This window comes from Lissotriton helveticus, chromosome 3_1 (genome assembly GCF_964261635.1).
Source record: "Lissotriton helveticus chromosome 3_1, aLisHel1.1, whole genome shotgun sequence".
NCBI classification, from domain to species: domain Eukaryota; kingdom Metazoa; phylum Chordata; class Amphibia; order Caudata; family Salamandridae; genus Lissotriton; species Lissotriton helveticus.
Window position 1 is genome coordinate 236,183,043 of NC_136061.1, and position 27,645 is coordinate 236,210,687.

General features: G+C 44.0%; 1 protein-coding gene across 1 annotated transcript in view; it reads left to right on the plus strand.

Annotated features, from left to right (window-relative positions):
- Positions 1-27,645, plus strand: part of DHX33 (DEAH-box helicase 33) — a 193,922-nt gene that overhangs the window by 82,914 nt on the left and 83,363 nt on the right. Inside the window, exon 6 of the mRNA XM_078679696.1 lies at positions 7,205-7,316. Within this exon, the coding sequence (XP_078535822.1) occupies positions 7,205-7,316 (112 nt within the window). The remainder of the gene's footprint in view (positions 1-7,204; positions 7,317-27,645) is intronic.

Genomic DNA, 27,645 nt, shown 5'->3' on the forward strand with positions numbered 1-27,645 from the left:
ATGGTATCCCGAGCTACTCAGTATGAGCATCATTCCCCCGATCCGTCTGCCTCTTCGGGAGGATCTTCCGTCGCAGCAGCAGGGGACGGTCCTCCACCCGAACCTGTCCAGCCTCCACCTCCTTCCGTGGAGATTGAGTGGCAGCAGTTGACGTCTTTCGACCAGCCCTTAGAAGTCTGTAATGTTATCTTGGCAGCCAGGCGTCCCTCCACTAAGACGGTATACGCCTGCAGGTGGAATAGGTTTGTGGCATGGTGCACAGCAAAGGCTGTGGATCCCCTCTCTGTCCCTCTTTCAGAGGTCCTTCTTTTCCTTTTTTCTTTGGCCCAGCAGGTCTCTGCTCTGGGCACTATCAAAGGCTATCTCTCGCCTATTTCCGCCTTCTTAAGGCTTCCAGACCAGCCTTCCCTTTTCAAGTCCCCTGTTGTAAATAGATTCACGTGCACGTGTTTCCTTCTGTTCCTTTCGTGATGCCTCAGTGGGACTTGAATCTTGTTCTCACCTTTCTGATGTGCGCTCCCTTTGAGCCACTTCATAATTATCCTCTTCGTCTTCTCACTTTAAAGACTGCTTTCCTGGTTGTCACCACTTCTGCCAGAAGGGTGAGTTAATTCCAGGCTCTTTCTTCTAAGCCTCCTTTTCTCTCTGTCCATCTGCGCAAAGTTGTTCTAAGGACTCGTCCTTCTTTTCTGCCAAAGGTTGTCATTGCCTTTCACATCGGGCAGACCATCACTTTGCCCACCTTCTTTCCGCCTCCACATCCCTCTAAATAGGAAGAGAGGCTCCACCGTCTGGACCCAAAACGTGCGCTCTCTTTCTATCTGAGCCGCACACAACAGTTCCGGGTGGATGACCAGCTCTTTTTTGGCTACATGGGAGCCAAGAAAGGTCGGGCTGTGCACAAACAGACCATCTCTCAGTGGGTCATTCTGTGCATAAAGGCTTGTTACTCCTTGGTTAAAAAGGAGCCTCCGGTGGGGCTACACGCCCATTCTACCAGGGCGACGGCAGCCACTACTGCTCTGGGACGAGGAGTTCCCTTGCAGGACATCTGCCCGGCAGCTATGTGGGCTTCGCTGCACACGTTTACCAAGCACTACTGCCTGGACAGCAAAGTCTGGAGAGACGGATTCTTTGGCCGTTCTGTTCTCCAGGACTTTCTGGTGTGATCTTGGTTCGCAAACCCACCACCGGGTTGGTATTCCTGGGGTATCTATTCTAAGGTAAGGTATTTATTACTATGTGTTTCGTTCAGATGCACAAGTTACTTACCTGAGGTAACAATATATCTGTAAGGAACATTAGTAGTGATAGATTGTTCGGCAGTTATTCTGTTGGTTAAGGGTAGCTATAGAGCCCCTTTTTACTTTTCAGTAGAGTGACTAGCACTTAAATGGTATAAAGGGTTGCATTCACTCCAGAAGCTGTTAGCATTTTCTATATGTGTCCTAGTTTAAATTGCCCTGCTTACCCACCTTTAAATAAGGTCCTCTTCTTCAAATAAATTATAACACTGACATGAAATTCAGTTTGTTGTAGCCAATGTAATGCTCAGACCCTCCAGGATTTTGCGTTTTGCCGCGAAATCGGCACTTTTGTAAAAATGCCGCGATTTTTACAAAAGTGCCCGCGAAATCGGCACGTTTGTAGAAATCGCACTGCATTTTTACAAAAGCCGCTATATCCTGGGGGGTCTGGCTAAGGAGTAGTGGCAGACTGAATAATTAAAACGAAGGATTGAGACAATAAAACATGTCAACCAATTGACTGGTTCCTTGTGTAGGACACTTGAGTGTCTAAAGAACCGATTATGAATGTCAAGTGAAAAAGGTGAGTGAAGAACAACGGTGCTGATTTACATTCGTCAAAGCCGCAGCAGGGGTGATGCGTAGTCTAGGACAAGCAATCGTGAAAACGCGGCACGATGTGATGGTGCCTAGACAATTGTGAAGCGCGCAATTACCTGAATGTGTGAGTTGCAATGGAAATAGCTGCATCAATCTATGTTACCCATATAAAGTATAAGACAATGCGTGGAACCTATGAAGAGCTTGCCATAAAAATGTGAAGCTAAATGGATAATTAGCTACCCTCGGAAATTCAATTACACAACCAAAGCAAACAGATGTTCCAATGAGACTGGAGGCTCGCACAGATGCAGGATCTGAAGGAGAAGGGTACTGGGGTGAGTAGGTGACAATATTTTAAAATTACTGCGCCGTTCGCAAACCATTATCTGCTCACCGTAACGATTGGCCATACAAGGTAGACGATTGGGATAAGGAATGAATAGTCTCACGGCGAGGTGGCAATGCACTGTAAGGGGAGGAAATGTACAGAGACCGTAAAAGCAGGGCGTACTGAAGGTGGAGTGAGTAGAATGGTGAGTGTTCTTACCGATGAGCCGTTGGATCTTGGACTGGATATCTGGGATAACCGACGGCAAACATGAACCATGCATTTATAGCAACCAGCGTGAGCGTCACCGAGGCCATATTGGGTGTGGAGTTCTGGCGTGTAGACCTAACTGACAGACTACTTAATAGCTGGACAGGGCTAGATTGCAAAGTATAGGAAAGAAGAGGTATAGTGGTGTTGGCTAACTGCTAAAAGAACATAGTGTACAAAGAACAGTCATGGTGGTAATATAAGTAGAAACATGTGGCTAGCGGGAGTGTGGTGAAATATCAGAATTACAATGGCGGGAAAGAGGTTGTTGTTGCCAGTACAAATTGTACTTTCATTTCCTCATCACTTCTCAGTATGACGAGTGTCTCTGCCACATTTTCCGTGCCTTCTTCTCCTGTCCGTGTGACACGGCTGGCATTGGCACGGGCCGGCTTCTCCCTGCATCACCAGTATTTAATGTCCCACAAACAGTACATACAAGAAAGAAACGCTTTTAAAATGTTTTCTAGATACCTTAACGATCCCTGAATGATAATTAAAGTTAACAAAAACAGAAGAGCGCATGGTGAAAATGAATACAGGCGGTTTTATGCGGCTCCTTGCCCCACTGGATCGTCGCTGGCGCTACGAGCCTCTTCCTCCTCCCACGCTGTCTGGGAGGGGGGCTGTGTGTCATGACCGCGTCTCTTGACTCTGCTTCGCCGGTCCCCTCAGCCTTGGCCTTCGATCTCCGGCGGGGGTTCTCTGGTCAGGGGTCACTCCGTACTTCCTCTGTCTTTGTCTCCCGGATGCTGCGATGCGCACTCTTGATGCCAGACGTTGGTTGCGACCCCCAGGTTGCGTGCGTGGTCGGTGGGTGTTGAAGCTGTTCCCAGTGCGGTCGGCTACCAGGAGTCGTCCCAGGCCGACGGGGTGGATCCGAGGATGAGGACCTCCGTCTTGTCCGAGTTCAGCTTCAGTCGGCTGTTCCTCATCCATTCGGCGACGGCCTTCATTACTTCGTGTAGGTTAGTTTTGGCGTTGTGGGGGCCCTTGGCAAGGGAGAGGATCAGCTGGATGTCATCGATGTAGGAGATAATGTTGAGGTCGTGCAGTCGGGTGACGTGGGCGAGTGGTGCCATGTAGATGTTAAACAGCGTAGGGCTGAGGAATGAGCCCTAGGGTATGCCGCAGATGATCTTGGTGGCTTCGGAGCGGAAGGCGGACGTTCTGTGTTCTGCCGGAGAGGAAGTCTTGCTTTTCGAGGGAAACAATGTGTCTACATTGTAAATAAACCAAATATACATAGCTTCATGTTGTTAAATAACTAAAAAAAACTAAGATATCTGTGTTTGTTGTAGGAAAAATGGCCAAATAAAATGCCGCAAAATTGCCGCTAAATTTCCATATTTGTGCCGCTAAATTTCCATTTTTGTGCCGCTAAATTTGCTAATCCATGCCACTATATCCTGGGGGGTCAGATGCTGTACATGTACATCTAACACCTAGCAAGCCTAGTAATGCCAGACTGCTTGATCGGGCTACTCCTGGAAAGTCAGATTCCAAAACACTAACTGGTTTCTTGAATTGGTTGCATTGGTATTGGTGGGCCTCTGATACTGTTGGTTATTAACAGCCAGCACTTTTTTAAAGAGATATTTTTATTCATTCTCTACAACTACATGAGTATATAAAACCACTATTATGTTATGGTATATTGATTTGTATAGCACACTAATCACCTGAGAGGGTATCCAGGTCCACATGCATTCATCACAACATCCATTTTATTGAATTATAACCACTCCTCCCAACCATTTATATCCATAGTTCCATGCAGGCTTGCAGCGTGTCTAGCAAACATTATTGTCAGAAATTTTACAGGATGTAGGCGATCTATCCGGAACATTAAAATATTAAGCGATTGTCAAAAAAATTAAAACAAATTGGGTACTGGTTCAGCAAGGTGAAACCCTTCTCAAGCAGCAACCACAACTCTTGTCATGTTGAGACACAATCACCCACCTGTGCTTAATCCTCTGGTAGCTTGGCACAAAAGCTGTGAGGCATGTGTAAAGTATTTATGTAGTATACAACACAAAGATAAATCTCAGGCTAATTTAGAAAAAATAGATTAAAGTGTAATACATTATTTGATACCAGAATGACAAAAATCCAATCTGTAGAACAGGAGATATGCAATTTTAAACATGTAAATAAAAAAAGTGCTTTAAATCCTCAAGTGCCAACTGTGGTAATTTTTGTCACTGGGCTGGGGCAAAGTCACAAGTTCAGGCCGACTGTGATGGAACGCAGCCTGGATACAGAAACCAACTTAGGCCCACTGAACAAAGTACCTTAAATCCTGGTTGCGGAGTGTGGCAAGATCCCAGGCTGAGGATATAATGTGTTGCATCACGTAGCTGCGATTCCAGGGGACTGCGATGTGAGGTTGTGCGTTGAGGATACATCACCCAGCTGCGGTTCCAAGGAGTTGCAGGCCTTCAATGCAAAGCCCTCTGTTGAGGTGGCATCACGCAGCAGCGGTTCCAAAGAGCTGCAGGTTCCTGCATTGGCTATGCGTCGTACAGCGGCGGTTCCGATACGGGGATGCAAGCAGATGTCTTTCAGCATCGGTTCTGCCCAAAAGACCGCATCTAGGCTGGCAGATGATCTGCTGTCCTGGTTCTAGGGTGCCAGTAATGGGATGGTACCACTTGAGGAACAAGACTCACAGCAGGCAGAGTCCAAGTCTAGGGTTCAAGCTGGTTGGAGCTTTTTCTGTCCTTGAGAGTCTGATCAGGAGGTCATTCACTTTTGTGGTTCTGGAATTAGGATGCAGATCCAACCCTTCTCACTTAGGCAGCAGGGTAGCAACCTTTCTTGCAGCTTGCACCTGACTCTGCCACAAGTCCAGATGTGTATTGAAGAGTTGGGTCTGAGGGTCAAATATTTATTCTTGGTGCCAGCTTTCAAGAATGAAAAGGCTTCTAGAATCCTAAAGCAACAGAGGTGTCTGGAATTTCCTGCTTCCATGCCCCATCTTGTCTGGGGGCACAGTGGACTGGTGTGAAACCCTTAATGAGTGTGCTGAGAGAGTCTTTGTGAGGTGCAGGTGTGGTAGGTGACTGCTCCTCCCCTTGTCAAGTCAGAGATGGTCTGTCCTGCCAACAACTATTCCCCCTTTGTCTCACGGTCTAGGAACAATACACAAAGACCAACTGCCAGCTACACCTAGTCATGTGACCCAGGATACATGCTACAGGCACCAAATGGTTAAGACAATAAAATGCCAACTTTCTAAAAGAGCAATTTCCGGATTTAGTACACTGCACCATCTGGGCTGTTTAGGGCCTACCCTAGGGGTTTGGGCCAGGCAAAAGGTTTTTTTTGCCAGGTCGAATTGGCAGTTTAGAACTTCCCACACAGGCTGCAGTGGCAGGCCTGAAAACTGTTTAAAGGGCTATGTCTGTGGGTGGCACAATTAGTGTTGCAGGCCCACTAGTAGCATTTAATTTACAGATCATGGTTGCATGCAGAACCAGTTTACTAATGACTTACAAGTAAATTAAATGTGCCAGTTGTGTGGAAGCCAGTGTTGTGATTTAAGGAGAGAGCACAAGCTATTTAGCACCAATTAGCAGTGCTAATGTGTGCAGAGTCCTAAGAAACAAGATCAGCACAAACAGGAGGATTGAAGGCAAGATTAGGGAAAAACTATTCCAAGGATGTCTGGTCCAACAGCAATGAACATAACGGTGAAGGATACTCTGCTCCAAATCCACAGGAGACTGAGCGTGTGTTAAGGCACCTAAACATCAATGAACACTCTGCCTGGTCACATTAACACATCGGATTCTTGCTTTAGGAGGAAGTACATTTTTGAAAAACGACATCCCATCTAGTTTATCGGTGTGCATGTCCCACTTCGTATATCTACCCACCCACCACGCGAGTACTAATCCAAAATGGCGCCCACATAGTAATCGCGGCATGTGTCCATTCTACGCCGTTCTGACAAGGGAGCTGAGGCGGGCTTCGGCGCCATTGTTATTCAGCATTTTGCCAGTGCCTTGGCTTAGGACCCAAAGAGTGTGAATTGCTTAATTTTTTCGACTTCACTGATATCTCCAGTAGACAATCGGTAGGATCATATGGTAGATGTGTGCCAGTAACAGAGACATTGCTCAGTACTTACTTACAAAATTCAAAGACCACCTGAAACTCCCACACCGTGCTATAAAAATCCACAACCGCCGCCGTGCACCTGGGGCATTACTGACCGCACCCACTTAAGATAGTCCCAGTAACCATTGATTATGCAGTATCCCAATCAAAGGTATCAAATAGTCCATCAGCTTAGTGTTTGTTAGTTGCAATAAAATGAGGGTTTCTCTGAAAGTCGGATTATAATACACAGAACAGGATTTAGTAAGTTCTCTTGGACATGCCTCATCTTTGTAAGAGCAGTAGGCAAGAGCATATATTTTTTATTACATGCTTGGTTCTGTGATTGTGTTAGATGTGTTTTTAGTGTGTTCTGATTCTTGACTATTAACTACTTTGCTCTTTTGGTGCCTCAAAGAATCCTTTATTGATTCGTGAAACCAACATTTTAAAGAACATTTTATTGAATGATAATATAGCTCATTGGGACTGCTCAATGTTTTAGTGCGATTCCCTTACACATTTCTATAGCATGACAGAAATGAAGCTGCAGAATTTTGTAAAGTGTTTATCATAAAACATCACATTCCTAGCTGAGTGTTTTTTGTTAGAAATATTTCAACATGCTTACTTTTTTTGCTTTCTTCAGGGTCATCGCAAAGTGATCCTTTCCACAAATATTGCAGAAACCTCCATTACCATTGCAGGGATAAAATATGTCATTGATACTGGCATGGTTAAAGCAAAGAAGTACAACCCAGGTAAGAACTACTGGATGCCCTATGTCTAAGATCAGGACACAATGGAGAAGTAGAAAAACCCATTATGCTCACATTTGAGGCATGTGTGCTTTTGGGTGACATCGGTGTTTTGTTTGCAATGTATAAATCTGTCATGCTTGTTAATTGTTTATGAACTTAAACCTACATAATGGTTTTTTTTTAAATGTCATGCTTGGGGCTGGGTTTGCAGATGGACCCACCTGCTTACCATGAAGGCCAACATGCTCAGGAGCTGTGGCACAGCTTTTTCTTTTTTTTTTTTTTTTTTTGGGCTGCAGTGAGGTGCTTAATTTAAAGTGGGACCAGCAGTTATAAATCCAAGGTGGTAACCTACCAGAAGTTTGTACTCCAGTGAATAAGACACAGGTTGGATCATGATATTTGAACTGCAACATACACTATGTGGCTGTCGGAGATCAGGCATCACTCCCCACAAACAAGGAGGATGTGAAGTCTGCTAGACTGTTTTTTTCTCCAAGGATTGTACTGGGGGATGAGATGAACGATCTCATTGAAGTGGTAAAGTTATTAAACACCCACCCCCCCCCTTGAAGAGCCTTCAGACGGTGGTGGTAGAGCACAGTCCTGGTTGAGATGCATGTGTCTTTGTCTACTCTTAGCTTGAATGGCATGAGTAATTGCATTTCCAGTCCTAAAGTCAACGACGGAGGAGGAAATGCGGCAGACTATAAATAAAATAAAATTTCCAGGGATGGTATGCTTCTTTTTATTTTTTCTACCAGACTCGGGGTGAGACTGAAAGAAGGAGCAACGTTTACTGTTTTTCTCACCCTGACTCTGTTTGCAAATTTCTGGAATTTCAGAACAGTTATGAGGCCAAGAATAACCAATCCTTCTCAGTCTTTTTGAATAGTGAGATGCTGGTCTGAAAAATATCCCAATTTAAGGCTGGATGAAGGTGTTTCAGAGGTATAAATACTGTTATTCCGAGACTACATGTTAAGATGAGCTCTATATCTTCTTACACCAATGCCATCCTCTTCCCTTTCCACCCTACTGGACCAGGAATCAATATTCAGAGCAGTCACACACTCTTCATCTTACCTGTGATGGGTGGAATGTTCATAACTGTTTCCTCGCATTACATTTGAAAACTGGGGTTGTTGCTTGGATATTTCTTGTTGATCTTCAACACTGTGACGTGGTAGTAACACATCTTGTTACTAAAGGAGTGGGAGCCTCAGGGTAAACAGCATAGCTATAAAATGTGATCATTGCAAATAACATCTGAATGTAACAGGGCAATGAGAGAACACCTCACATGGGACAGAACTGTCTGCGAGGGTGATGATGATTCCTCAGATTTCCCTACTGGGAGTATCTCCAACAGTACCCCAGAAGAAGTCGAAAATGAAGACTTTGATCCACAGAAACTAGCTAGAAGAGTAGCCCTGGAGGCCAAAATCTTGGCCATAAAAAAGGAAAGGGTTGATATGGGCCTAGGGCCCATCTCGGGTGGTAGCCAGATTTTAAATGGGGAGGAAGATTAAGCTTTTGACCCGAACATTCCCAAAGGGATTGTCCCAAAATAAGTAGGTGATGATATCACAAAATGGTTTACAGCGTTTGAGAGGGCTTGTAAGATGAGAAAACACAGCTAAAAGTATTGGGGCTCTCTACTCTGGGAGCTGTTCTCAGGAAAAGAGCAGGGATAGACTCCTGACTCTTAATGAGGCAGACACTGAATCATATGACCTCATGAAAGATACCCTGATTGAGGGCTTTGGACTCACAATTGAGAAGTACAGGATTAAATTCATTGAGACTCAAAAAGCCTAGAGTCAGACCTGGGTAGATTTTGTTGACTTCTCAGTCAAAACACTGGGTAGCTGGTTGAATGGAAAGGTGATGTCACATACTTATTTGACCTAGGCACTAGCAGGAGACCTCACAGGGTCATCCACGTGAACCGCCTTAAGCCTTTTCATGATAGGCCTGATGTGGCCGTGCTGATGGTCACTGATGAGGATTGGAAAGAAGAGAGTGAACCTCTCCCTGACCTCCTCTCCCACAGTCCTAAAGATGGGTCAGTTGATGGAGTGGTCGTTTCAGACACCCTCTCTGCCCAACAGCAAGCTGACTGCAGGCAAGTCTTAGAGTAGTACGCTGAGCTATTTTCCCTCACCCCTGTTCAGACTAGCTGGTGCACCCATGATGTGGACACTGGTGATAGTATGCCTGTAAAAAATAAAATATACAAACATTCTGGCCAATTGAAAGAAAGCATCAGGGCTGAAGTCAGCAAGATGCTGGTGAAAGTAGTGATTGAGCCCTCTGAGAGTCACTGCGCCAGCCCAGTGGTCTTAGTCCCTAAGCCTCATTCCAAGGGTGGTAAAACAGAGCGAAGGGTTTGTGTGGAGTATAGAGGTCTCGGTGCTGTCACTAAGGCAGATGCAAACCCTATCCCAAGTGCATATGAATTAATTGACAGGTTAGGGACAGCCAAGTTTCTCAGCACTTTTGATTTAACATCAGGATACTGGCAGATTGGTCTGACCCCTGGAGCAAAGGAAAAATCAGCATTATCGACCCCAGATGAACATTACTAATTTACAGTAATGCCATTTGGTCTAAAGAATTCCCCTGCCACCTTCCAAAAGTTGGTGAACAAAGTCTTTGCTGGGTGGGAAGCTTTTAGTGCAGCATATCCAGATGATATTGCTGTCTTTAGTTCCATGTGACAAGATCACCTGATCCACCTTAGAAAAGTCCTTGTGGCTCTGCAGAGTGTAGGCCTCACTATCGAGGCAATCCAGTGCCAGATAGGGCAAGACTCTATTTTATACTTGGGCCATCTTTTAGGTGGAGTCCAAGTTCAACCCTTACAAACCAAAGAGCCAGACATTTGTGGACTGGGTAGCTCCAAACACCCAGACTTAAGTCAGGGCATTCCTTGGCTTCACTGTGTACTGCTGGAGGTTTGTGAAGGGATATGGTACCATTGTGGCAGCCCTCACAGAACTGACCTCCAAGAAAATGGCCAAGAAGGTAAACTGGACAGTGAGCTGTCAAAAGGCTTTTGACACTCTGAATGAAGCAATGTGCTCAGATTATTCTAAGCAGTTCATAGTACAGACAGATGGCTCTGAACATGGGATAGGAGTGGTCCTATCCCAGACCAACGATGATGGCCATTCAGCCTGTTGCTTTCATTAGCAGGATATTTCTCTCCAGAGAGCAGCCGTTGAGAGGGAAGCCTTTAGTGTGGTTTGGTCCCTGTGAAGTTGAGACCATACTTGTTTGGTACTCACTGACCACAGGCCTCTCAAATACCTGATGCAAATGATAGGTGAAATCCCCAAACTGTTGAGGCGGTCCATCTCCCTACAGGGAATGGACTTTACAGTGGACCACATACCTGGGTCTGACAATGCAAATGCTGATGGCCTTTCCAGGTTTCTTAGCGTAGGCTGGAGACTCTCTTGGGACAGCTTAGTTTCATTCTCTTTTGTTTGTGATGGGGTTATGTAGGATACTGACCCTTTATGACATGGTCACCCCCACTTTTTGTCTAGTATTTGAAGTATTTTTGACAGAAGTGCACTGGGTTCCTGCTATCCAGGTCCCCAGTGCCAGATCTCTCTCCCTAAAACTGTACAATTGTTCCCCAGCTGGTAATACCTTTAGCACCTCTGTAAGTCCCTAGTAGATGGTACCCCTGATTCCTAGGGCCTGGGTACTAAATGTCCATGAGGGCTTCAGCATGTATTGTGCTACCCTAAGGGACCCCTCATCGCACTCCTGCAAACTGCCATTGCTGGCTGCGTGACATGTTGCAGACAAAAGTAAAGACCCGACATGGCACAACCCCTGTGTGCCATGTCTGCAGACACTGCATTCAACATATGTAAGTCACCTCTACAGCAGGCCTTACAGCTCCCTAGGGCTGTGTGCATTATATTACATGTGTGGATATATCTGCATGAGCAGATATGCCCCAGTGATGTCTAAGTCGATTCATAGACCTTGCAAGTGAAGAGGGAAGTCCTCTTAAGGATATGTACTGGACACTGGTGAATACGAGTTCCCCAGCTACATGATGACTTCACTGAAACAAAGGATGTTTCGTATGAAGCCTCTTATATTAATGTACCCACATTTATTTCAGTGATGAATTTATTAATACATGTACCGAGAGGGTACCTTAGAGGCACCCCCTGAAAACCTACTAGTGTGATGGCTGACTGGTACAGTCCACCCAGCCCGCACAGATGCGCTTCTGACCCCTAGGAGGGCAGAGCCCACTCTGAGGTCAGGAACAATGCCTGCTCTGGCAGGAGGTGTTTACACTCCCTACAAACAGGATGGCTAGCCATCAGCATACCAAGGCCGGAGGCTTCAATGCCTCTGCTGCCTTTGATATGCGTCACCGGCATCCTCCAGACCTGGAAGATGTCAAACCCTGCCTTGAGGCGAAGTAGATGTGCAATGCTCCCAGGTCAGTCACACCCCTGAAGTGAGCTGCCTGATGTGCCCCACTCTAGGGAAATTCTGCCATCATGGTGATGGCAGAATTTAGTAAGCTGGGACAGTGTTATGCCCACTTTCCACAGAAAGTGGTCATAAAAGGGTGTAGTGACACCAAGTGCAGGTGGGCCATTGGCTACTAATCTTCACTCCCCTAACTCCCCTTAATTGAGTATTTAGGGGGCTCCCTGAATCCAGAACTTTAGAGTCCACTGACTGAAAAGATTAGGACACTAAAGAGCTGACCCCCACAAGAACCGGAGACTACTTTGAATTTTTTGCGCCAAACCCTGCCTGCTCCATAGAGACTTGACAATTGCAAAGACCCGACTCGTCCTGCAGCTGTGCATCCTCCATAGGCCCTGGAGGGTTGCCAGCACTTTGCCCAGCAGCCAGCATCTCCCTTGGAGTAGAAAAGCTACTCGCCTACAGGGTGCTGGCAGTTGCATCCGGTTAAAAGAAGCTGCTGTCCACCTGGTCCACCAAGCAGTAGCTGCCCAGGAGAAGGTCATCACACTTTAGGAGTTAGATCTGTCTTCCTGCCAAGCCTGAAGATGCAAGGACTTCCACAAGCTCTCCTGTACCAATACCCGGGGTACCCTTGCTGCGGCCAATGCTGTTGAAAGTCCAGCCCAGACTCCAATGACATCACTGACCGGGTGGTAAGGGATATCAGAACTGCAGAGGCCAGCATGGAGACTGGCCCAGCTGTCCTATTTTTGCCCCCCTTGCTGGCCCTGACCGACAACCGTGAGCACCTTGATGCACCAGAGCCAGCCAACTACAAATCCTCTGCAACCGAGCTGTCCGGGCCTAAGGAAATTGACTGCTCCTTTGTTCTCCTAGGACCCTCCCGATCCGAGCCCCCCGTTGGGAGCTCTCGGACTTGTCCCAGAGTCCCCCTTTGCAGCCTATTTCCAAGTGCCCCTCCTTTTTACCGCATAGCGAGCTAGGCTACCAACCCTTTCAGCACCTTTGCACACAGGCTCACCAGGGCACATACCGATCTGGTGGAATTTTGGTCCTCTTCCTTCTCCCACCTCACGATCAAAAGGGGTCCAACGGAAACGCATTGCAAGTATCTGTATGCAGTGAATGTTCTTTCTCCCATAGGAAAGCATTACATGTAAAAAACGCACTGTTGGTTATCATTGCTAAAACTGTAAAAAGTATATTGTGAAAAAAATACTTACACGATTACGAAGTTCTTGGTTCAAAATATATATATAAATACCTATTCTTTTTCTAAGTTGTTGTGGCTCTCTTTTTTGAGTGTGTGCATCATTTATTGACTCTGTGGGTGCAACAAATGTCTAACACGCTTCTCTGATCAGCCTAATGCTGCTTGATCACACTACCCTAGAAGGAGCACCTTGAAATTTCTAGAGCAAGTCCTATTTTTTGTTTTTTTTTTCATTTCAAAAGATTTTATTGTTATAAACAAGCAAATGAAGATACAGAATACAAATAAAGTGATACATTTGAGAGCAAATGAAAGGATAATCAGAGTAATATGAAATGCATCCATAAATAATAGTATGCTGCTAGAAATAGAAACATGTATTCATGAAGGTCAAACTGTTAGCTTATGCGTAATCTAATCACAAAAGTATCACTATCTGCTGGTAGAATCAGAGGAAGAGAGAAGAGGAAAAAGAAGGAAGAAAAAAAATGGAAAAAAGAGGATACAGAGACGAAAGAGGGGAGATGGGAAAGAAGGATTTCCAATGAATAAACCCGAAAAACAATGAATAAACCCGAAAAAACAAGACGCCATTCAACCAGACACACGAAAGGGATATTGGTCAATCAACCCCTGTGATGACAAATCCATGTAGTTGTCTAGAGCGGTCCAAACCCCACTAGCAATCGACGGAGAGAGATGAGCATGATCGACCGAGGTATGAGCACTTCGTAAGAAGGAAACCCAAGCCCACCAAGTGTGATACGAAACAGAGGAGAAGGATTTCCAATCCATAAGAATTACTTTCACAGCAACGGTCAATAGAAGATCTAATAACTGTAACTCCATGGGATCCAAGGGGAGAGGAGTTGGAGCAGCGAGAGGACCTAATAAAATTAATGGGAGAGAAAGTTGGAATTGAATATCAAAAATGAGCATAATATGTTTATGAATAAGGTCCCAAAAGGGTTGGAGTAGAGAGCAGTCAAAAAACATATGTGAGAAGTCCCCTGGCGATAAGCCACAACTCCAGCATAGATTATCTTCTTTGAGATTGAGCGAATGTAAGCAAACAGGCGTCCAATGAAGAAGATTGATAGAGAAAAATTTAGATTGCATTAGCGATGGGCCGATTTTATTACGAAGAGAAAGTTTACCAATCATCTGCCAGGTATCTGAAGAAATATGTTCGATAACACCATGCTCAAAATGACGTAACCATTTTTGTTGAGCAACCGTATGAGGGGAAGGTGAAGTCGTAGATAGAAACTTGTAAATTTTTGAGGCTACATGACCAGATTTAGTCCAAATTTGAAAAAGAGTAATCGTAGAGGAATTAGGATGAAGACGTACTTTAGCAAGTGCCACTTTAATTTTGAGAAAAGTATAAAAATCTAAATTAGTTAAGGAGAATTGTTGAGCTAAAGAGGAAAAGGGTAAAGGCTCATCATTAGGACCATAAAGATGTTTAACTAACGATATCCCCTTAGCAGCTCAGTAGGAAATCAGGGAAGGATCACTATTAATTTTAATTTTAGAGTTCCGCCAAATAGACGACCATCTAGATTTATGAAGTGGAAACGCCACCAACTTGTCTACCTTCCGAACCGCAGTCAGAGTGTTTAGTATAATAGAGCGGGAGAAGGGGATAGACAGGGTAGACGCAGTGCAAAAAGATGCAGTCGGTAATGGAGAAGCCAATTCCTGCTCTATTAACAGCCAGGAAGGAACATGGCTAACGGGATAAGAAAACCAAAGAGCACCTTGGGAAGCCAAAAAGGCAGTTTGATATTTTCCCCAGTCAGGCAAATTAATCCCTCCCATCTCATATGGCTTCCGCAAAAATTTATAAGCAATTCTCGCACGTTTATCATTCCATAAAAATTTAGACGTCAAAACGTCAACTTCATGAAAAAAAGAATCTGAAAGTTTCACCGGAAGCATAGAGGATACGAAGTTAATAATAGGTGTGATCATCATTTTGAGAGTCTGAAGACGACCCCACCATGAAATGTGTTTCGGAGACCAAGTGTCCAAAAGGCGGCGAATTTTAAGAATAGTCTGGGCTTCATTATAGGAAATTGTATCATATAAAGTAGAACAGAAATAAATACCCAAATATTTTAAGTGTTTAGACTGCCATTTGAAACCAGCAGAACCCATATGCGTGGAGAAACAATAAGCATTCAAGGGAAACAACTCAGTCTTATCCTTATTTAAGGTGTATTCTGACACCTTCGAAAAAAGGGCAATCGTATCCGAGATAGCAGGTATGGCCAAGGCGATATCATCTGAAAAAATAAGGACATCATCCGCGTACGCCGCAGTTTTAATGCGATGAGGACCAAAAGAAAAACCTTTAATGTCCGGATTTAGTTCAATCAATCTAAGGAGAGGGTCAATGGATAACAGAAATAGGAGAGGGGATAGGGGACACCCCTGTCTGGTACCCTGGCGAAGATTAAAAAAGGATGATGTAGCACCATTAACTCGTATGTTAGCTCTGGGCTGGGCGTATAAGGACATGTCCATGTTGATAAAGGAGTCACCAAAATTATGTGCATATAAGACAGCCCGCAGAAATGGCCAAGAAACCTTATCAAAGACCTTTTCAGCATCAAGCGCCAAGGCCGCAGCTGGGAGATGAGAACGTTTAGCAGCTCCAAGAATGTGACAAAACGTACGAATATTGTCACGCGCAAGACGGCCTTTTACAAAACCCGTTTCAGAGGAATGTACTAGAGTAGGAATGAAGGATTCTAATCTTTTGGCTAAAATTTTAGCAAAGATCTTAGCCTCCATGTTCAAAAGGGAAATTGGGCGAAAATTCTTGGGATCTGAATGATCCTTTCCCTCTTTAGGGATCACTACAATCGTAGCATCCGCCGCAGTACCAGAAACAGATCCATTCTGAATAAAAGCATCAAAAACAGACTGAAGCTTGGGAACAAGCACAGGAAGAAAGGTTTTATAAAATAGAATAGGGTAACCATCAGGCCCTGGAGCTTTCCCTGAACGAGTAGCCTTAATTGCGGCGGTAATTTCGTCAGTAGTAATAGGGCCACCTAAAAAAGTATTATCTTCTACAGAAACCGATTTCACTGGTACAGATTTTAAGAACTCTTGACATTGTTCAAAAGAGGCCTGATCAGAAGGTGAGTACAGGTTATTGTAAAAATCACGAAAAACTTCAAGAATCTCCCCCGTCTGAAATTTTTTAACACCAAGATGATCAGTAATAGAAGAAATTTGGGAAGACTTAAAGGAAGAATCTTGGAATTTCAACGTAGCTGCGAGAATCTTCCCAGCTCGATTTTTTAATAATAGCCTTTTGGATTTCTGAGCTTGAACCCCAATATAAGCTCTCTTGGTAACTATAGTGTTGTATTTGTATTTTAGGTGCTTAATGGATTGTAGACAAGATTTATCTTTAGAATGTCGAAAGGAAGATTCCAGATTCTTAATGTCATTAGCGAGATCCGCAAGTTCTTTTTTAATATCAGCATTCCTTTTAGACATACATTTAATAGCCTGGCCCCTGAAAGTACATTTAAACGAGTCCCATAGGACAATCGGGGAGGAAACTGATCCTTCATTCTCCAGAAAAAAAGTGTCAATCGCACTAGAGAACTCATCAACCTGAGCAGTGTCATATAAAAGTTCTGTGTTTAATCTCCAGGAGCTAGATTTTGATTTGGGAGCAAAGGACAACAGAGTAAAAGTAACCGCGGCATGATCAGAAATCAGAATAGGATGAATAATCGGAGAGGAGGAAACAGGAACAAGGGAAGAATGAACCAATAAGTAATCAATACGAGAAAAGGTAGAGTGAGGTGAAGAAAAGAAGGAAAAATGACTACCAGTAGGGTTATGAAGACGCCATATGTCTTGCAGATGAGAAAGGGAACACATATTAAGCATTTGTTTATAGGATTTTGGAGGACGAAATTGAAAAGCTGAATTCCTATCAAGGATGGGATCCATCAACAAATTAAAATCACCACCAACAACAAGATTACCAGAATGAGGCGTATCATTTAATTTTTTGGCAATTGATTTCCAAAAGGACGGATCATCCTTATTAGGGGCGTAGATGTTCACAACATAAAGATCAGAAGAACCATCAGACAATTTAGTTAATAACCATCGACCGTCAGTATCGTGTTCAGAAGAAATTATGGACAACCCTGAATGCTTGGAAACTAAAGTAACAACCCCATTCCTTTTGCCACACGCATCAGAACAAACAACATCTGAAACCCATTCTTTCTTCAAGAATAATGCCTCTTTGGTAGAGATTTTTGTTTCCTGAAATAGGACTAAATCTGAAGAGAGAGATTTGCAATAATCTAAGATCTTGGATCGTTTCACAGGATGATTTAAGCCCTTAACATTAAGGGACAACACATTCAAACCCGGCATATAGTAGTATAGAAAACAATAACATAAGCTAGAGATAAGACAGAAAGCAACCAACATGAAGCCAAACATCCAAACATCAAACAATAATGTCCAAAAAGGAAAATCCATTGGGGAAATCCGAGAGGAAAAAAGAGAAAAGGAAGAAGAAGAAAGAGAAGAACCAGCAGAGGGGTCTGAAAAAGACCAAATTCATACTAGGGGGAACATGGGACGACCAACAAGGGAGCCGTCATAGGGAGCAAATATAAAAAAAAATCAACTATCTACAACCCCAATAAATAGCAGAACTAAGTATAATTAAATAGGGAAGAGAGACACCTGAACTATGGAATAGAATTAAGTAGATTTTTATAAAGAACTTGACATGAAAATCTATGAGAACAACCTGCGTGCAACATGCGTGCATCAATGTAATGGACAGGAATAAAGACATGTTAAGAGTAAAAGCACATCCAGAAAAAACAATAGAACTGTCAGGGAAGAATAAATAGGAGGAGTTATATTATATAAGCAATATGCAAAAAGCGAGAGAGAAAACAAGTAATCAATTAATTGACGTAAGATATATAGAGCTGGTTGTGTTTAAGTTAGAAACTCATGGAAGAGCATGCCAAATATATCTGAAAATACAGTAAAATACTAGGGAACTATATACTGCACTATTGACATAATCATTAGATCTAGTAGGGTGATACAGTAAGGATAAGAAATAAGCAATCAATCAATGAACAAGCATGAAATACATAAGTGAATTAAACAAGTAGTAGAAGCTTAACTCTGGAAACATAACTGGAAATAATAGATATCAATGAGGCAATTACTATATCAATCCATAAGACAATACCGATATGAAATAAATGATGAAAGAGTCGAAAAACAGAACAGCAGGATACACACAAACGTATATCAATCAAAGTCAACTTAGATGGAGTGAAGGGAAAGAAAGGTCAGATACGAAAATGAAGACAAATACATATCATGTACACTATAGAGAAGGTATGAACCGAGGTATAAATGAAGATAGGAAAGAGAAAAAAAAAATAAAAGCTGAAGCAGACTAAATGAGAATCAAAAAGAAAGAAGAACATGTAAGCACTAACAGGACAACCAGATTTAAATGCAGCTTAGAAAAACAGGCAGTACTACAAACAAATCGAAAAGGCATAAAGAAGGTATACCAAACACATTGACAGCCTACAACATACAGGGGAACAGATAAGAAAAAACGAAGAAAAGAAGAAGAAACACACCGCCGTAGTAAAGTTACAGCTTCGCACAGAAACTAAGTAACAAAAAATAAAGAACAATAATCGTGTACGCTAATCCCACCACGCCGATGAAAGAAACAAACTTAACAGATCTTAAAAAGAGCAAACACAGTACATGTATACGAACCGTCCCAGGTACAAAGGCGCCTAGAGTAAACGAAGCCTCCAGGTGAGATCCGTCTGCAACAAGAAAAAAGACAGGCACAGAACTAACAAACAAAATAGAAGCAATATAGAAAGACAAGCAACCCACAAAAGAGCAAAGAGAATATTGAGAGAATATCTCAAAAGTGGTGGCTAATGAAACATAAGAAAGGGAAGAGGAGCAGAGAGAATGAAGGAAGGGAACATATATCGCACAGTGAAATGGCAACGTCAAACAGAAAATAACAGAAAACAGAAAAACAGTAAGAACGGTGGACCATCGTGCCACCACCCAGATCTAAAAAAGATAAACTTATGAGATCTGAGAGAGAACAAACACATTACAGGCATGTATGTCCATCTCAAGTTCCTGAAGCACTGGGATTACGCGACTCTTCCATTTGAAGATCCATCTGTAGCTCCATCTGATTGTCCAAAAAAGAGGCCAGGTCAGCAGGCTCATCGAAGATTCTGGAACGCCTTTGAAGGTAATTCGAAATTTTGAAGGACCAGAGAAGGAAAAGGGGATATTCATCTCAGATAAACGCTTCCGTAGGTTTAGAAAACCCTTCCTTCTTATCACCGTGTCTCTGGCAAAGTCTTGGGAAATGGAAATACGATGGCCATTCCAGGAACATTGTTAACCTTCCTCATGTGCGCCAAAATTTGCTCCGTATGCTGATGACGCAGTGGCTTAAAAATTACAGCCCTTGGTTGTGTGGCAGATTTGGATCGGAAGGTGGGGACACGATGTGCCCGTTCTATTTCAAAATCTCTTTGGAAAGACATTTGCAACGTAGCAGGAAGCCAATTACATAAAAAATCAATCATAGAGAGAGCCTCCTTCTCAACTTCCTCAGGAAGGCCAAAAATGCGTAGATTGGATCTGCGATTGCGATCCTCTTGCTCAGTGAGGTCTCTCCGCAATGCCGCCATTGAACGTTCTAGTTGGCCCAGAGATCTAGATTATTTCTGCATAACATCTTCTGCACCACTGATACGTGTCTCTGTGGCGGTGACACGAAGGGAGAGAGTCTTAAAATCATTTCTGATGGCAGACACCTCGACTTGCAGCATATCCGTGTTCGTTTTGGTAGACTGAGCAATGTCGTGAACATCATTCAAGCGCGTCAGAATAGTCTCTAGCGTGGACGCAGTGTCCTTCTGAGAAGACTCAGGCGTGGGAGATGGTTGTTTTAATCTTTTTAAAGAGGCTTTAGCATCCTTTGTATTGGAGGGCAAACCCATATTCTCAGCCATATAGGTAACGTCCCAAGAGCGATAAAGCAACAAGCACTGCAGGTACTCAAGAGCAGCAAAAGATTAAGGAGAGTGGGAGGGAGCCCACGACAGGCGAATAAGTTATAGGTAAAAAAAAAAAAAGAAATAACAAAGCGCCTCCACAACCAACAGGGCAGAGCAAAATATATGAAGAAACTCATGTGAGGGGAAAAAAAAGAGAAAATAGAACATAACACCTCAAAGATATGCCACTGCGTACTAAAAATAAAGCGCTGTCACAATACAGCAGCTGAAAGGTAAAAAAGCATTGAGCAGATGAGAAACATTGTAAAAACAATGAAAAGAGTCATGAATAACCTACCAGTATCTGTTCAGACGTATTTCTGGCAAGTTTGTGACAAGCGCGCTGTCAGCTGAGGAGAAATTCCGATCTCTGTCACAGGAATGCAAGATGGCGGCCGCTCATAAGGAATACCGAGCAGTGCTAACAACCGGAAGAAAACATCGCTCCAGCAGCTGTCTAAGACAGAGAAAGTCCGTAAACTGCACACGACGTGTTCATGCAGGCATAGAAGTCTCTCTCGGAAGGTGGGGCTCCTGAAGTCCGCCTAAAAAGCTCCGACGGACCTTGTTCGTCGCGGAGCTCAAGCGCAACCCGCCATGTCAACGCGGCGCGCCTTTCTAGAGCAAGTCCTGTCCACTCATAAGCGATGCCTGGGCTCTTTACACAGAATACCTATACTATTTGAAAAGCCAGCTTCCTACATTGATAGAGTAGCTCAGCCGTACTGGGACTTAACGATATTGGTAATATAGGTAGGTACAAAATGAAGCATACAGCCCTGGTGGGTCACAAAAATGTCAGCAACATGTCCAGGTAAACGATGAAGCAAAGCAACTATGAGAGTGACCCGATTGCTCTGGGGCTTCATTTTTCTGATGTGCGCTCTCACACAGGGCACAAGCTCATTAGCACTTTATTGGCAAATTTGCTGCACACCTTAGTTCCTCCTGGGACAGGGCCTCAAGCACTTCAGCACATAACTCACTAGCTGACTACACACCAGGCAGCTCTTTCTGTGTTTTTCTCTCTATGCAGACACTCTGTAGGTACAGCTCCATTAGCCTTCTCTCAGTCCCCATTCCAATGCTGATGCTCAGCAGTAGGTTTTAGTCTTTGAGGGTGATGGTCCTACAACCACCCATTTATAATCGGGCAGTCTGAGACCCTAAATGTGGATCACAGCTGTCTCCCACATGTAAAGTCCTGTAACCATGAGTGCATGCTCCAGCTACTCTTTGTACAGACCTTAAATTATGTAATGATTGTTAGAAAATGGATTTTTGGCAGGCTAGGGCATGTGCCAAAACAAGGCAGAAACCACCCCTCTAGTCAGGGTGTTACACTCCTAAAATAACCCCTGCTCACCCCCTTGGTAGCTTGGCACGAGCAGTCAGTCTTATCTTACAGGCAGTGTTGTAAAGCATTTGCACATAACCCACAGTACTACAGTGTAAGCACTACAAAAGGACACCACACCAGTTTAGAAAAAAATAGCCAATATTTTCATATACAAGACCAAAAACGATAAGAATCCACAATAAAGTACTTAAAAATCTACAGTTATCAAAATATGCTTTAAAAACAGTTCCTTGATGGCGATAGCTCCGTCTGGGGCTATCACGGCGTCATGAGCAAACGAATCCAAACAGTTCAGGCTGGTTGCGACGTCGCGGACCAGCTACGATGTCGGGAAGACCCACAAACAGTACCTGTTGGAGATGCTGGGCATCGAGGCCCTTGAAGTCGGTCACTTTGCAGGTCAAGCTCCTTTATGTTGGGATCAGGAGCGCTGGCATTGGCAGGCGTCTGGTGCTGCGATGCGAAGTGCAGCGGTGCGGCGTGTGGTGCCCTAGGGTCATGGTGTGAGCAGCGGCTCAGTGTCGGTGGCAGATGGCGTAGTCGGTGAGAACAAGGTCGCGAGGTGAAGGCGGTGCTCGCAGGTTACTGTGCAAGAAACGGCGGCGTCGTTGCTGAAGCGCTGTTGTGGGCTGACGAACGTGAGTCGATGGTGCCGCCGTCGGTAGGCCAAGGCTGCGGTGCGGGATGAGGGTGGTGCGTCATGTAACTTTACGAGCGGTGCCCTCGAACCACGGTGCAAGCAGGAGCATTGATTTCGGCGTGGAGCGTCGTCGGGGAGGCCAAGGCGCCATCATGAAGCGAGGCGGTGCGGTGTGCAGTGCCTACTGGTCGTGGTGCGAGCAACGGATCTGTGGTTGCGTCGTCGGTGAGACCAGGGTTGAGTTGCGGTGGTGCTCTCTGCGATGCCCAGGCTTCGCCGTGAAGCAAGGCGGTGCAGAGTGCGGTGCCCACAGGTCACGGTGCGAGCAGCGACTCAATGGCGTCGTCAGCAGGCGGTGTCGGTGAGACCAGGGTCGCGGTGCCCTCTGCGGTGCCTTCAGGACACGGAGTTGGCAGCGACGTTATAGATGTTGTTGAGTTGCTTTTCTTCTGTCGCAGCACAAAACACCCAGTTCCCAGTGCTGAGGGCAGAAGAGCTTGAAGTCTTTGCTGTTCCTGAGACTTTTTGAACAGGGGGCAAGCTCTACCTCAAGTCCTTGGAGAAACTCACAAAAGTAGATTGCTTCTTCTTGGGCAGTGAAAGAACTGAACTTTCTGCAGCCACTGTAGGCCAACACAGCAAAGTGGTAGTCCCGCCTCACAGCTTCTCCAGCTCTTCTTCTTGGCAGTGTTCTTGATCCAAAAGAGTTCTAAAGTTCGGGGTCTGGGCCCCAGTATTTGTATCCAAAAATCATTTGATCCTCTAGGCAGAGGGTGTCTGTGCCCAGCCAGAACCAGTTCTGCCTTCTCTGGTGTGATTTCCCAGCAGGAGGTGGAGATGGCATTGTCAGAGGCAGACCAGGCCCTTTGAAGTGCAAGGAAATCTCTTCCCTCTTCCCTCACCGCAGCCCAGGTCTATTCACCCTTTCCTAACCTACCTAGACTATCAGGAGCCACCCTTGCATCCAAGCCATCTGTCGAAAACCCAGACAGGCAATCCACATTCCAGCAGAGGCATACAGGATGACTGAGCAAGAAAATACCTACTTCCTAAAACTGGTATTTTCAAACACAGAATGTAAAAATCATCTTTACTAAAAGATGCATCGTTAGATTCAGAGTTCAGCCATACTAAATGTTATTTTCCCACCTACTTCCCAGGGCCAGTTTTGTTTAAAAGATGTTATAAACAAACTTCCTATTCTGTCCTATGGGGAACAGGTAGCCTTGCAATAGTGAAAAACGAAATTGGCTGTAATTCACTATCAGGACATGCCACACACACCTGGGCACGTCCTACCTTTCACAAACACTGCAGCCTGCCCACAGGGGTACTTTGGCCCTACCTTAGGGGTGCCTGACATGTAAGAAAAGGGAAGGTTTGGGACTGGCCAGTGTGTGCACTGGCCAAGTCGACATGGCAGTTATAAACTGCGCGCAGACTCTGCAATGGCAGGTCTGAGTTAACTTTTTAGGGCTACTCACGTAGGTGGCATAATCAGTGCTGCAGGCCCACAAGTAACATTCGATTTACAGGCCCTGGCAAACTCAGTGCACTTTACTAGGGACTAACAAGTAAATCAAATATCCAATCATGGAAACACCAATCCATAACACTATTTACACAGAGAGCATATGCACTTACGCACTTATTTTCAGCCCAGAGCCCTAGAACCAACACAAAACGGTCAGGAAAAAATAGGAGGAGGAAGCAAAAAGTTTGGGGATAACCCTGCAAAAAGGGTAATTTCCAACTGATTCTGCATCTGTTCTCACAAAGATTTCTTAAACGTTCCAACATTTGGTGTATTGTGTCCAGCCACATCGGGCACAGTTTTGATTCTTTAGGTGAAAGCAGGAAGGTGGGTGGGTTTGGTAAGCTCTCTCTCAAGGCTTTCCAACAGACTGGCATACAAAGGAGGGGACAGGAGTCACACTTGCCAATCAGCTCAATTTTTCCTATCGGGCCTCGGGGGGCAAAGTGGGGATGGGTCATGCCCAGGGAACACCTTGCACTTCCAAGACACCACTATCTTCAACACCCAGTGATTTCATTAACCACCAAAATGCTAGGTCTGAGTCAAGGTTCTGCAATCCACATTGCCCATCTGGAATATTGCTCAGTTGGAATCCAGTACCCCAACACTGGAATCAAAATGATTTCTTTAGATTCCATACGCTAATGTGGCACACATACTCCTTGCACTTTTCTACCATCGCACTGAAGGTATGCACTTAGCATCAACAGAGCCATTACTCTTACAGACAGGGATGTAGTCAAAGATACATTTTTACTCAACCGAATGTACAACTTGCGCAACAAGGATGATAGACCACTCCATTCTTAAGGTATCAAGAAAAAGCCCTGTTCTACTGACATTTCCCACTGACACCGCTAACAGAACCTTAACATCTGGTGAGGGGGCAGTAGTCCCACTCTCCACAGAAGGCATGCTTGATGCATCTCTCTGGGTCACTGCATTTTATAGTACAAGCTACAGCAGCTTTTGGCACACACATGGTGGTTGTGTGTTCTAAGACCAAAACAAAGATGGAAAACTAGGCAGGAACACATACATGTTCACTCAGGGTACCGGAACAATCCTATCCTAAGATTTCTGTTTTGACAATGTCTAATAGAGAAGACATTTGCTGCAAGCTGCTAAACATAGACCATAGATGAGGTGTTTGATGTGGGGTAGTTTTTTGTTTTGAAGAAATAGGGTCCTTTAAGAGAAGCACCAAGTAGGAAAATTTTGAACTTCAGCTCGTAATTTGGATAATAGCTTGCATGGTTTGAGCTTGTAGAGAAAGTGCAATTAATAGGAAGCTCTTTGAGTCAATTTGTGGATCTGATTGAGTATTCAGAGATGGTAGCCAAGTCTAAAGCCTGGAGATATTGACACTAGAGTAGAGTAGTGGAAGAGAGGGGCCCCTTCGCAGTCCGGAACAAACAGTCAAAGAAGAGTCATCAGATGAAAAGTTATGGCCTCCAGGTTTTCATTATACCATGGAAGGACTTTAGATGATATATAAATCAGATGATTGTGACTTCAGCCAGTTTTGACTTCCAAAGCAGGAACGGGTAGGGTTGGCTGCTAAAGCTGGAATGGGCACCTCAAAAATGTGTGGCTCAAAAGTGAGTAGCAAATCAAATTCAAAACCACACTGTCAATTCTCAAATTCCGACACATCCTTATATATCCAATATCTCTAAGAAAGAAACCATTTCTATATCCTTACATGTCTCCTTCGATCAAACATTCACCACAGAATATTTCTCCAAACGTGCCGCAAGAAAACAATAGTGGGAATTTGGTGTTGTTTACGGCAGTCTCTGTAGGTGGGACAGATATCCAATCCCCATCTGTGCAGAGCACAACTTCATCAGATTCAGAAAAGTACTTAATTATTGACAAACAACAAGAGGCAAATCATCCGAAGATTCCTGCAAGCAAGGTAACACTAGAACATGGAAACCAAGCTGCACCAAAAACTTAAAAAACCATTAAACCGGTCTATAAACGCAGTAAAATTGGACAGATAAACAACTCCACTTGTTTGTGGATCCTAACACAAAGCACTCAAAGTAGCTGGCATAATGGATCCATGTATATGTTGAATAAAGGAGACTGACCTATAAGGTGTACCCCGAATCCCGTAAAAAGTGCTGAGAATTAGGGAAGGGGATAGTTGAGTAAGGTGTTCGAGGAAATAATTTACTTATGATTAAGTAACTCTTTTTCAGACTTTTGGTTAGTATTTGGTGATGTGAATAGGAAAGACACATTTTCATATTCCAGTCTTGTAGGATGTGAGAGTAACACCAGAGAGTAAATAAGGTCTGCTTTTAAATGTTTTTTTAACAATTTGTAAACTTGTAAACAATATGATACAACCATGCATTCATAATAAGCACACTTAATTGGCCAAAAATACCATGTGCTGGCTGTTGAAATTAATACAATTCATATACCCAACACCGCTTTCTCAGTACTACTTTTTTTGTCATTTGTGTTTTTAAATTTTCACAAATTCACCCAAAAATGCACTGTCCTCTTTGGATTAGTTCTCTTACTCTTGTGCCAGGCTACCTTTCCTGCACTGGTAAGCACCAAACCACAACAGCTTTTCGGGGTGGCTGTGACATCTCTCTCTGACAATCACCAAAACATACTGCCTTTTTTGTAAACCTCGAAACCTGCTCTCTACTCATTTCTGAAATTATCAAAAGTGATTTTAACACTTTCTTTTATCTTCATGAGATCCCTTATGTGCATTCATATATTTGATCATCATAAGGCACCTTCATGCTATGGTGATCATCGACGCCTACTTCTTACCTTTCAAACCTAACTTGTCCTCTTCCCTTTGTTGATGACATTAAACCACTGCTGCCACAAAATTATATTCGCATAAATCCACCTCCTCCCCATGATGGTTACCTTATCAGTCTTCCTGATTAAAATGACCATCAAGCTAATTAAGAGTGACAAAAATTCTTCTTACTGCGCTTGATGGAGGCAGGCTGTGCCTTGGAGCACGCATGCCCTCTTTAGGCTTGTGTACACACACGAGGTATTTTGCATATTGACTGTATGCTCTTCCTGCCTGTTCTCCAACCTCTGTGATCGCACTAGGCGTACCAGGCATTCGTAGTCTTGAGACGATTGGAAATTTCCGAACATCCTTTCCCCGTCTGTCCAGTATGGTTGCTCTATCACTAGGCCTCAGCCTTATGGAGAAGAGCAACTAGATTGTAGCAGAACTCTGGCTTGGGAGAAAAAAGCAGCAGACTTCGAGGCATGTACAGGGAAGTAAGCCAGTAGCTTGTATCTCTGTGGTATGAGTTTGACTAGCCAAATATTTCCCCTGTCTTCGTCTCTCTCCCACACTGCTCCATTTTGCTTCTTTCTTCTCTTACAATCATACGTTGTATTTACCCATTTGCCAACTTTGGTGTATGGGATTACCCCCTGAATGCTGTAAGTCCTACAGGAAAAGAAGCAAATGTTACATTTTGCCACTTGTTAGGTACTGTTTGGCATTGTGTTGTTTTGTCCCAGGCTTTTCAATAGCACTGTTTTGTAAGTCTTACTGTTTTTCAGACCCAAACTATGATTTAGATTTATATAGACTTGTGTCCCATTGACCTCACTGTTTAGGTAGAGTTATGGTGGAGCCAGGGTAAAGTAGGAAGGAGACACCAAAAACTCACTAAGGAAGGCTTCAATCTTGAGTGCAACTACCTCGTTGGGGGACTCTAAGGCTCCTTACGTATAGGCTAAAACGCAAGCCAGCAATTCTATAAATACCAGCACTACCTCTAAGATTTTGTGATAAGCATGGGCCCCTGTTATAGCTCCAAGTATCTTCCAACACGTTTAATAACCTGTGAGCAGTGTCGCTTCCCCATAATGTTTAAAAGTTTCACACAGAGGCAAAATAAGCAATTCAGGGGTGGCACAGCGAAATGTAGAAAATCCCACACACAAAGCA